The sequence below is a fragment of the Bombina bombina genome, chromosome 12 (genome assembly GCF_027579735.1).
Source record: "Bombina bombina isolate aBomBom1 chromosome 12, aBomBom1.pri, whole genome shotgun sequence".
Taxonomy (NCBI): Eukaryota; Metazoa; Chordata; class Amphibia; order Anura; family Bombinatoridae; genus Bombina; species Bombina bombina.
In genome coordinates, this window is record NC_069510.1 from 64,143,345 (window position 1) to 64,155,465 (window position 12,121).

The following is a 12,121-nucleotide window of genomic DNA, read 5'->3' on the forward strand; positions in this document are numbered from 1 at the left end:
ATGAACAATTTTAGGAATAAAGATATTAAAATCACTTCATGGAATATAGGCGGGATTGCATCTCCTATCAACGAAAAACAATTTTGACACATTTGCAGAAAACTAAGTCCCTCATAGCACTACTCCAGGAAACACACCTTAACGCAGAGGAATCGCTAAAATTGAAATCATCCTGGGTGGCGGAATGTATTTTTGCACCTTCAGCTAATAGGAGTAAGGGAGCTGCAATCCTGATTGGGAAGAAACTAAGCTATGAAAAATTAGACACACTGATTGACCCAGACAGTAGATTCATAATCTTAAAGTTGAAAATTGCAAACTCAATATTCACCATATGCAATTTGTATGCACCAAATGTAATTGAGTATGGGTTTTGGGACTCTCTTCAGGCGAAAATTCTGCAAATAGCGGAAGGTCACATAGTTATAGCAGGGGACTTCAACATGACCCCACAAGCTCCAATAGATAGATTAAGACATGGTGTAAAGCAAAAAATAAATAAAAAGGACAAATTGGAAAATAAACTATTCAAATCTATTACGCGAAACCTAGCAGTTAGAGACATTTGGAGGGTTCAGAATCCCGACAGTAGAAAATACACATGTTGTTCTAAAACAACTAAATCTCTATCGAGAATTGATCTTATGCTAATTAATGATAGCCTCTATCACATGGGGGCCAAAGCACATATATCCGAAATCTTACTATGACCATGCACCAATTACTTTAAACATCCCAGCCTCAAAGATTGGCATCAAAAGACAGGCGTTTTATTATCCTAAGTATCTGGATAAGAGTGCAAAATTTAGAGAGTGGCTAGGGGAAAGGTGGGAGGATTATTTTCGAAACAACAAAGACTCAGTGGCTAGTCCTTTGATTCTGTGGGAAACAGCGAAAGCGGTATTGAGGGGGGACATAATCGCATATATGGTAAATATCAAAAAAGAAACCCGCCGGAGGGAAAGACAAGTAATTGACACAGTAATTAATGCTTATAATAGGTATATAAACATACCGTCCAATGAGAATTGGAGAAAATACATTAAAGCCAAAGAAGAAAGAGATACTTTTTTACTTCTTAACGCAACACAAGCAGATTTAAGATACCAATCTAATTTCTATAAATTCGGTAACAAATCAGGCAAATTATTGGCTAAACTGGTAAAGAATTCGAGATCTTCTAAAACAGTGGAAGCCATACGAATTAATAATACTCTGCTCACCTCACCTGAGGAAATATCTGAATCTTTTTTTTTATACTATAAAGCAATTTATGCGGCGAACCCAGTAAATATAGCTATAAGGGAGAGTTTCTGGAAAGACATTACCCCCACGAAAATATCCTCTGAATTCAACCTGGGGTTGAATGCTCCAATAACAGAGCTGGAAGTAAGTCAAGCAATTCAAAGTTTGAAAAAAGACAAAGCGCCGGGTCCTGATTCGTTGCCAAATGAATTTTATAAAAGTTTAGGTAAAGCAATTACTCCGCATCTGACGATTCTTTTCAATTATCTCTTTCAACAGAACAATCAAATACCTCCCAGCTTCTTAGCATCTCATACCATATTAATACCTAAAGCTGATAAAGATCCACAGTGCAGAGAGTCGTATAGACCTATTGCATTATTGAACACGGACTACAAAATATTTACTTCAATTATGGCAAAGAGAATGCAAAAAGGCTTAGGGGAAGTAATTCATAAAGATCAGGTGGGGTTTCTTGTAAAAAGGAGCTCCTCATCTAAAATCAGACAACTTCTTTTATCCATCGATTATTTTAAGAACAGTGAAAGGAAGTTAGCGGAAAGCTTATCTGATGCGGCGATTATAGCGATCGACGCTGAGAAGGCGTTCGATCGAGTCAGCCACGATCACATTCTAACTACTTTGAAACAATTTGGATTCCAAGATAAATTTCTGAACCTAGTAAACAACTTATGTAGGCAGGCAACATCAAAACTAGTCATGCATGGGCAGGAGTCACAGATCATATGTTTAGAGCAGGGTACAAGACAGGGCTGCCCGCTTTCTCCCTTGCTATTTGATCTGGCGATTGAACCCCTAGCTATAAAAATCAGAAACCACATTGAAGGCATTAGGATTAATAAACACGAGCTGAAAGTGTCTCTATACGCGGACGATCTGCTGGTCTACGTCTCCAACACCTCCTGGAATATCCCAATAATTCTTAACATAATCGAACAATTTGGCCAATTCGCAGGGTATAAAATGAACAAACAAAAAACTGAGCTACTGTGGTTAAGGAAGACCGATACGTCATATTTAAATAATCCATTTAAGATGGTTCTGAAATGGCTCCGATATTTGGGGATTCACCCCAATCTTTGCACGTGCCATTTCACTTATGAGAGACTGGCAGAATTTACCTCTCTCCCTCTCGGGGCGTGTTGCTTTATACAAAATGGTAATCTTGCCAAAGATATCATATACTCTCCAGAACCTCCCGCTTTTTATAAAAACGCAAGATATTAAGAAATTCAACATGGCACTTCGGAAATTTATATGGCAGTCAAGGAAACCTAGAGTTGCTCTGCAAAGATTATATCTGGCAAAGCAATTTGCTGGGTTGGCTCTCCCAAATTTGTATCTCTATAATTTAGTTTTCCTGGGTCACACTGCGGCAGATTGGGTAGCAGAAGCTGACTATTTTACGGATAACGAGTTAGAGAATAGTTTAACCTTCCCCTTAAAGCCGGTGTCGCTCTTACATACACCGTCCCACTTAATACCTAAGTTAGTGAGAAATTTTAAAACTATACATGCAATAATTCAGGCCTGGAAGAAGATAGGCACAATACTGGGAATAAATACCAATATTCCCAGGTACCAAACCTTTATAGGTAATATAGAATTCCAAGAGGGATCCCAAGCCCTGCACCTTTAAAAGTGGCAGGAGCAGGGGCTCAGCCAGGTTGCACAGCTCCACCATGCAGAGTCAGGAATCATTAAATCTTTCCAAGAATTGAAAGGGGAATTTAATCTTAGTAATCAAGATTTCTTTGCCTATCTTCAAGCCAGGCATTACACCTCTCAGCTGCTTGCTCAATATGATTGGAAATGGACGTGGGGGAGGCTGGAGCCGTGGCCAGCCCTGATCAAGGCTGGCCGCGGCTCCATCTCTCCATGGTATACCCTTCTGAATTCACAGAGGGGTAACGGTAATGTTGAAAAACTAGCCCAAAAGTGGTCAGACTATCTGTCTATGAACATAGATAAGGATATACATATTGTGAGATCCTTCACGCTACTACGTAACACTACAATATCTGAAACATGGAGAGAGTCCCATACAAAGCTCATATATCAGATCTATTACACGCCAGATAAAGCATTTAGGTGGAATAACGCTGATTTTAAGAAATGTCCAAAATGTAGTCTACTAGCAGCTGACTTATTGCATATGGTGTGGTTTTGCCCGAAAATAGAACAATTCTGGCACAAACTAGAGTTTTGGCTAGTGAAAGTGGTAAAAATTAAACCTCTCAAACTCACTCCGTTAAATATAATTTTTCTGTCCAATAACAAGGAGGATTTCAGAGACGCCAAGATATTAAACCTAGTAGTCCTTGCCGCAAGGAATCTGATTTTTAAAAAATGGAAAACTAGATTTATACCCACAGTGAACGAAGTCAAAAACTACCTCAAAAAGCAATATAGGGTAGAACAATTGGCCACAGATCTAAATTCAGAGGGCGAGATTGTAGCATTTTTTAGTAAATGGTCAAAATTCATTAAAAGCTTCTCGCCAACTGAAATAGAGGTTATGATAAGCCCATTTCAAAACTCGGAAATAGTTCTTTTGGGTATTTGGTAGTGTGGGCCTGGCGCGGAGGGGGAGGGGAGGAATAGGCTAAGCAATGTGGGGGTGGTGCCTCCCTTTTTTTTTTTTTTTTTTTTCTCTCTCTTAGTTTTGTTTTGTTGTTTTTATATGCTTACTTTCATTTGTCGGAAATTAAAGGTGCTGTGAAACCCTTTAAGCACCTTATACACTAGAATACACGACAAGAATTTTTTTTATTTTTTTTTGTTGTAACCAATTTAGTTGCTTTAGAATAGACTCACTTAGCATATACAGCAGATAATTTTACTATGAAGTATTATAATATGCATTGAGTTACTTATTGTTTGTGTACCAGATTATGGTTTATTGTTGTATCTGTTTGGACCTTGATGTTGTCGAAAAAATCAATAAAAATTATATTTAAAAAAAAAAAAATTGCCTGCTCTATCTGAATCATGAAAGAAGGGGTTTAGTATCCCTTTAAATTTGTATTTTGGTGTCTTTTCAACAGGTCTTGTACTATACCCAGATTAAGGAGAAAATAGAAAAAAAAGAGAGGAGATTGTAAAAGCATAAAGACAGGAATAAGTACTGTTCTCCCTGAAACCTTGTTAGTTAGCTTTGTGGTCAACATTATTTTAATCATTCTTCTTTGTTGACAGATGTGAAGATTGTGGGAGTTGGCGATTCAGACAGATTGACCATCCTCAGAGGATGCCCTGGAACCCCGGGGTCTCTTGGGCAGAAGGGAGAACCAGGATCCTTAGGAGTAAAGGGTGAGTTTGGTTGCTAAAAACAATAAGCTCTTGATGGACCAAAAAGCAGATATATGAATCTATGCACATCCTCCAATATAAGTCATCTAAGCAAAGAAAGTATATATATATATATATGGGAGAGGCAAAGTATCTATAATGTCTTTTAGATACATGATGCTGGATATGAATAAATACACTGATATACACCTCTAGTAACCCATAAAGCTATGTAAAATCACTGGTACTGATGGTTGATTATGTCCTTAAGTTGCTTTATATTTTTTCCAGGGCAAATCGGATCCACAGGTACTCCAGGAAAAGCTGGACCACCAGGAGAGAAAGGTTGGTAACACTTGTATATAGAATCACCCTGAGGTAACACAACCCTCAAGACCATAAGGTACCGTAAACTCTCTTAACCATGGAAGCTCTTCAAAGACACATTTTGTACTACGAATGGTTTTACTAAATACTTCATAGCTGGGGGGGGGGGTTCTTCAGCTCAAGGCATTACCCAGGTGCATAAAAATAAATCAGGGGTGTCATATGAACATATAGATCAGGCCTATTCAAACACAAAAAATGCAAGTCATTAGTTTACGACAATAAGAAGTACATTTTCTCATCTTTAAAGGGACACTCAAGTCAAAATTAAACTTTCAGGATTCAGATAGAGCAGTAATTTTAAACAACTTTCCAATTTATTCCCATTAACTAAATGTGCACAGTCTTTTATATTTACACTTTTTTGAGTCACCAGCTCCTACTGAGCATGTGCAAGAATTCACAGAATATAAGTACATGCATTTGTGATTGGCTGATGGCTGTCACATGATACAGGGGGAGTGGAAATAGACATAACTTTGAAATTTGTCAGAAAAAAAATCTAATTCTCATTTGAAGTTCAGACTAAGGGTGCCTAATACATCTGTTTCCACGTGAGCCTTCAGGCTCGCCAGAAACAGCAGTTAAGAAGCAGCGGTCTTAAGACCACTGCTCCTTAACTAGACCGCCGCCTCAGAGTGTCGGACAGCAATCAACCCGATCAAAAACGATCAGGTTGATTGCCACCCTCTGCTATCAGCTAATTGGCCGCAAATCTGCAGGGGGCGGCATTGCACAAGCAGTTCACCAGAACTGCTTGTGCAATGCTAAATGCATCGGCATTCAGCGATGTCTGTCGGACATGATCCGCTGAGCGGATCATGTCAGACAGACATATGATAAATCGGCCCCTAAGTGCTATTGCATTGTCTTTTTATCATGCAGTTATTGATTTAGCAAATCCACTGCATGTACTGGTCCTCCACTCCTTGAGTGCTAACGATGGCTCTGAGCCGTCGCAAATTGTCCCAGTCAGGTGCTGACGACGGCTTAGAGCCTTGAGGGCAATCTGGGGGCTCCCAATGACTCCCACCCTGGCGATCTGGCCTGTATAGTGACAGGGATCGCCGGGGGTTCACGTTTCGTGCGGTGACGTCACGCGCAATGACGTGATGACGTCACCGCACAACTTTATTTAAAAGTTACAATGCACAGTATAGGAAAATGGGGGCATGCTGCTTAGATTCCGTATTTCAGGATTCTAACGGTATAAGTCTTAGGGATCTGAGAAAAAAAAGTAAAAAATATTTTTTTTTTTTTTTAAATGCTCAAATCCAGCTTAGCACTCAAAGGGTTAAAATGTACAATCAGGAAGAATCAACTTGTCATAGAGAGCCTGGTATCAATGCAATAGAGTGGACTTGAAGATTATACCAGTAATTATTAATCAGATCAGGACTTCCACAAGATTATCTTAAATCATTATCCTATCAATATAAAATGTATTGCTGTGAAATTATGTAAAATGTAGTATTTAAGTTAACTAAAGATTATAAACTTCTGCAATATCAACTCACCAACACATTGTTTATGTTAGCAACACATAAATAATAGCTTAAAGGGACATTCAGCATGCATTTAAAAAGCATTATTTACATATGTTAAAATATAGATGTATATACAGTATGTTAATGTTTGCAGGAAAAATGTTAAGGTAAATATTTTATTTTTACTTATATACAGGAATTAGCGCATGAGATAGAAGCTCATTGGCTGATAAGGAAGAATCCTACAGCTATATTGGTAGACAATCATTCCTCTTTCAGTAGCAGTAATGATTATAAAAATAAATATGATTAGTAATAAAATCATATAGTACATCTTTATGGTTTCATGCCAATAGGATAAATTCAAGAAAGATAATTGGCCAGATTACAAGTTGTGCGCAATCTGCGCTCAAACTAAAAAATGAGGGGGACCACATTAGTGTGCATATTACAAGTTGAAAGTAAAAAGGTAGCACACGAGAGAAAGACCGAAATGCCAAACCAAGAAAAGACAAAGGTGCGTTAGGAATACTTTACATTCTTATGTTCTTCACATATAAGATTTTTCTTCTAAATATAGATGATTTTTTTTATAAAATATATATCCAAACGAAAATATACAGATATATATATATATATATATATATATATATATATACTAGTCCTAAAGCCCGTTCACACAGGACATTTTTTTGCAGTACAGCGGTCCCACCCCTTGTTCTCTCTCCCCCTCTCTTTTGCGCTCTCTCCCCCCTCTCTTCGCGCTCTCTCCCCCCTCTCTTTTGCTCTCTCTCTCCCCCATCTCTTTTGCGCTCTCTCTCCCCCTCTCTTTTGAGCTCTCTCTCCCCCATCTCTTTTGCGCTCTCTATCCCCCTCTCTTTTGAGCTCTCTCTCTCCCCCCTCTCTCTCTCCCCCCCTCTCTCTCTCCCTCCCCTCTCTCTCTCCCTCCCCTCTCTCTCTCCCCCCTCCTCTCTCTCTCCCTCCCCTCTCTCTCTCCCCCCTCCTCTCTCTCTCCCTCCCCTCTCTCTCTCCCTCCTCCTCTCTCTCTCCCCTCCCTCTCTCTCCCCCCTCTCTCTCTCCCCCCCTCCTCTCTCCCCCCCCTCCTCTCTCCCCCCCCTCCTCTCTCCCCCCTCTCCTCTCTCTCCCCCTCTCCTCTCTCTCCCCCTCTTCTCTCTCTCCCCCCCTCTCCTCTCTCTCCCCCCCTCTCCTCTCTCTCCTCTCTCTCCCCCCCTCTCCTCTCTCTCTCCCCCCCTCTCCTCGCTCTCCCCCCCTCTCCTCTCTTTCCCCCCCTCTCCTCTCTCTCCCCCCTCCTCTCTCTCCCCCCCCTCCTCTCTCTCCCCCCTCCTCTCTCTCCCCCACCCTCCTCTCTCCCCCACCTCCTCTCTCCCCCCCTCCTCTCCTCTCTCTCTCTCCCCCTCTCCTCTCCCTCTCCCCCCCCCTCTCCTCTCCCTCTCCCCCCTCTCCTCTCTCGCCCCCTGTCCTCTCTATCTCCCCCCCTCTCCTCTCTCTCTCCCCTCCTCTCTCTCTCCCCCCCCATCCTCTCTCTCTCTCCCCCCTCTCCTCTCTCTCTCCCCTCTCCTGTCTCTCTCCCCTGTCCCCTCTCTCCCCTCTTCCCTCTCTCCCCCCTCTCCTCTCTCTCCCCCCTCTCCTCTCTCTCTCCCCCCTCTCCTTTCTCTCCCCTCCTCTCTCTCTATCTCTCCCCCCTCTCTATCTCCCTCCCCTCTCTATCTCCCGACCACGCCCCTTCACGCTCGACCACGCCCCCTTCACTGCCATTCCTGCCCGGCCACTTCCCCTTCATGTCGGCCATGCCCCCATCACGCCCGGTCACGCCCGGTCACGCCCCCCGCTCACGCCCAGCCATGCCCACTTCTGCCGCAGATCAGCTAGGGACTGGAGCAGGACTCAAAGGCCAGGTGTGTTTGTCCTCATGCTGTCTCTACTGTGCATGACAGCTTCGGACAAACACACTTGGCCTTTTATATAATAGGATATATATATATATATATATATATATTTTATTTTTTTATTTTTTTTAATATATATATATTTAGTATTTTAAAATGAACATAGAAATTTTAAATATTTATATTGAAAATATTTGTTTCTTACATGCTATTGATTCATTTGAAACATATAGATCTACAGATTAAAAAACATATTAATATTGTAATTTGATTTCTGATTTTCACTAGGTGAAGCTGGTGCCACAGGAATTCAAGGTCAAAAAGGTGAAGTAGCTTTAGATCTACAACATAAAATAATTCTGATCTCTTTGGCCACATCTGGCCTTCCAAGGTTTTTTTTCCCCTTCGATCCCATTGACCAAAAAACAGACATAATTAAAGGGATATTAAACAGATATTGTAATGTAAAATATTTAAAGGGACACTAAACCCATTTTTTTTTTTTCGGGATTCAGACAGAGCATGCAATTTTAAGCAACTTTCTAATTTATTCCTAATATCAATTTTTTTGGTTCTTTTGCTATCTTTATTTAAAAAAGCAGGGATGTAAAGCTTAGGAGCCAGACCATTTTAGGTTCAGCACCCTGGATAGTGCTTGCTTATTGGTGGCTACATTTAGCCACCAATAAGCAAGTGTAACCCAGGTTCTGAACTAAAAATGGGTTGGCTCCTAAGCTTTACATTCTTGCTTTTTAAATAAAGATAGCAAAAGAATGAAGACAAAAATGATAATAGGAGTAAATTAGAAAGTTGCTTAAAATTGCATGCTCTGTCTAAATCATGAAAAAAATTTGGTTTTAGTGTCCCATCTAATTAGGTAATTAAGAATGTTATTATGTATACATTTTTGTAAATTTGAGTAGTTTATATAGATAAATTAATAAATGGCAACAAATTTCCTACGTTATTTGAAACTAAAAATGTGACTACAGGTTTAATTTATCTTTAGCATCAGTGTGAGTATAAGGTCAATTGGCAAATTCCAACATTTGTGACCAGGCCTTCATATATTGGTTCATTTCCATCATCCTTCAAACATGCAAAGGTCACCCCCATCCTCAAAAAACCCTCCCTCAACCCCAATTCTCCTGCAAACTACCGCCCCATATCACTACTTCCGCTAGCTTCTAAAGTCCTGGAAAATCTAGTTTTCGATCGCCTAACACACTTCCTATCCTCCAACTCACTGCTTGACCCCCTGCAATCTGGCTTCCGTCCCCAACACTCAACTGAGACTGCCCTCACCAAGGTTACTAACGATCTTCTTTCTGCTAAAAACAATGGCCACTATTCTATACTTATCTTACTTGACCTGTCTGCTGCCTTTGACACTGTTGACCATCTCCTCCTCTTACGGACTCTCAGCTCCCTTGGGCTCTGTGACATTGCACTCTCCTGGATCCACTCTTATCTCTCTAATAGGTCCTTTTCTGTCTCATTTGCTGGTGACTCATCCTCTCCACTGCCTCTGTCTGTTGGAGTACCTCAAGGCTCTGTTCTAGGCCCTCTACTCTTCTCTATTTATACTTCCTCACTGGGTAAACTTATTAGTAGCTATGGCTTCAACTATCACCTCTATGCTGATGATACTCAGATCTACCTATCCACCCCTGCACTCTCTCCGTCTGTCCTTTCCCACATCAGCGGCTGCTTATCTGGCATTTCTTCCTGGATGGCCTCTCACCACCTAAAAATCAACATGTCCAAGACTGAGCTTCTTCTAATCCCCCCAACTAATTCTACTCCAGTTTCTAACTTTAATATCACTGTCGGTGACACCACTATCTCCCCATCACCCCAAGTCCGCTGCCTTGGAGTTACACTCGACTCCAATCTGTCCTTCATACCCCACATCCAATCGCTCTCTTCATCCTGTCGCAACCACCTACGCAATATCTCCAAAATTCGTCCTTTTCTGAGTGCTGAAACTACTAAACAGCTAATCCATTCCCTAGTAATTTCCCGGCTTGACTACTGTAACAACCTACTAACTGGCCTTCCTCTCTCCCACCTCTCCCCCCTTCAATCCATCCTAAATGCCTCTGCTAGGCTAATCCACCTCTCCCGACGCTCTGTATCTGCCGCACCCCTCTGTGTGTCCCTTCACTGGCTCCCCATTCACAGCAGAAATAAATTCAAAATTCTACTTTGACCTACAAAGCCCTTACCAATGCAGCCCCCCCATACCTGTCCTCACTCATCAACAAATATACTCCAGCCCGTCCCCTAAGATCCAACAACGATCTACTCCTTGCCTCTTCTACCATCACCTCCTCTCATGCTAGACTACAGGACTTCTCTCGTGCGGCACCAATCCTCTGGAACGCACTTCCTCGTGCTGTCAGACTTTCCCCCAACCTCTCCTCCTTTAAACCCTTCCTAAAGACCTTCTTGTTCAGGGAAGCCTATAACCAAATCAGTAACTAATGAATTCCACTTGCCTAATAGTTGCCCTCATCTAACTTCACACTAACATCATTCCCACCTTTGCAGTCCCCACCTCCTGTTTCTCACCCTCCTACCCATTTAGATTGTAAGTTTCCACGGGAACAGGGCTCCCAATTCCTCCTATATTTGTTTGTTAAATTTTGTCTGGTGTCTCATATTGTACTGTCCTTTTATCTTTGTTACCTATGAACAGCGCTGCAGAATCTGTTGGCGCTTTATAAATAAATAATAATAATAATAATAATATACAAACTATTTGGGTGGCCCTAATTACTGTGTAACCTGTTTGCAATAAATTGCTAAATATAATTAAGAAATTATACTTAGAAATATATTTGAGTATTAACATTATTAATACCAATTTAAGACTGAGCCAGTAAATTGTAAAAAAAAAAGCCTAAAATTAATTTATTTAATTTATTTTATCTGTTCTAGCTTGTTTTTCTGTTAGGTAATTTAATAATTTGAACAATTTTAGTCATTCAAACTACAGTTCTTCTTATAGGTTGTGATAGCTTAGAAGAAAAAGCGAAATTGAATTAGCCGGAAACACATTTTTTTTTTCCACTGGAATTCTGGGGAATGTAGTCATTTGATACAGTGCTAAAAGTAAAAACATCACTAAATTTCATATTAAAAAACACAAAACAAGAAGAGGGTTCCCTAATGGTACAGTATTTCTAGATGTGTAAAAATACACAGAATGAAGAATACTCACAATAGGTGGAGCTCTATAAAGTGCAATCTGGACCTTTAGGAATCGTCCAACAAGTTCACAGTCCGTTTATCTTCCATTCTCTGTTATTGAAGTGAGATCTTCAGATCTTGTGCCCCCCTGTATATTAGTTCAGACCCTCTGGATGTGACCTTATAGAGGGTTATAGCAAACACTAGCCACACAAATCATAAGCCTCTGGGCAACCATTCAAAGGCTCTAGATCTAAACTGTGTTAATAATTGAGGCCAAAACCTCTAGTAAAAAGTCTGGAGAGTAGCATAAAAATAATGTTCATTTAATAAAAGCTTTAAAACACTCACAATGCTTTTATTGCAGATTGCAATTCATAGTGCGCAGCCTATTGTGAGTATTCTGAATCCTGTGCATTTTTACAGGTGTCTAGAAGTTCTCTACCATCGGGGCGCCCTCATCATTTTTGTGTTTTTTTAGACTCTTCCCCCATATTTCTGTGGAGTGATGATTTTTGAAGAGGAAGCAGCCAGAAAATTCACTATTTTACATCAGTATTGTTGGCCTATTCTCTTTTTTTGGTAACT

General features: G+C 40.6%; 1 protein-coding gene across 1 annotated transcript in view; it reads left to right on the top strand.

Annotated features, from left to right (window-relative positions):
* The window catches only part of LOC128642982 (ficolin-1), a 52,163-nt gene that overhangs the window by 23,237 nt on the left and 16,805 nt on the right, over nt 1-12,121 (top strand). The window contains exons 2-4 of the mRNA XM_053695891.1: nt 4,465-4,578; nt 4,849-4,902; nt 8,627-8,662. Of these exons, the coding sequence (XP_053551866.1) occupies nt 4,465-4,578; nt 4,849-4,902; nt 8,627-8,662 (204 nt within the window). The remainder of the gene's footprint in view (nt 1-4,464; nt 4,579-4,848; nt 4,903-8,626; nt 8,663-12,121) is intronic.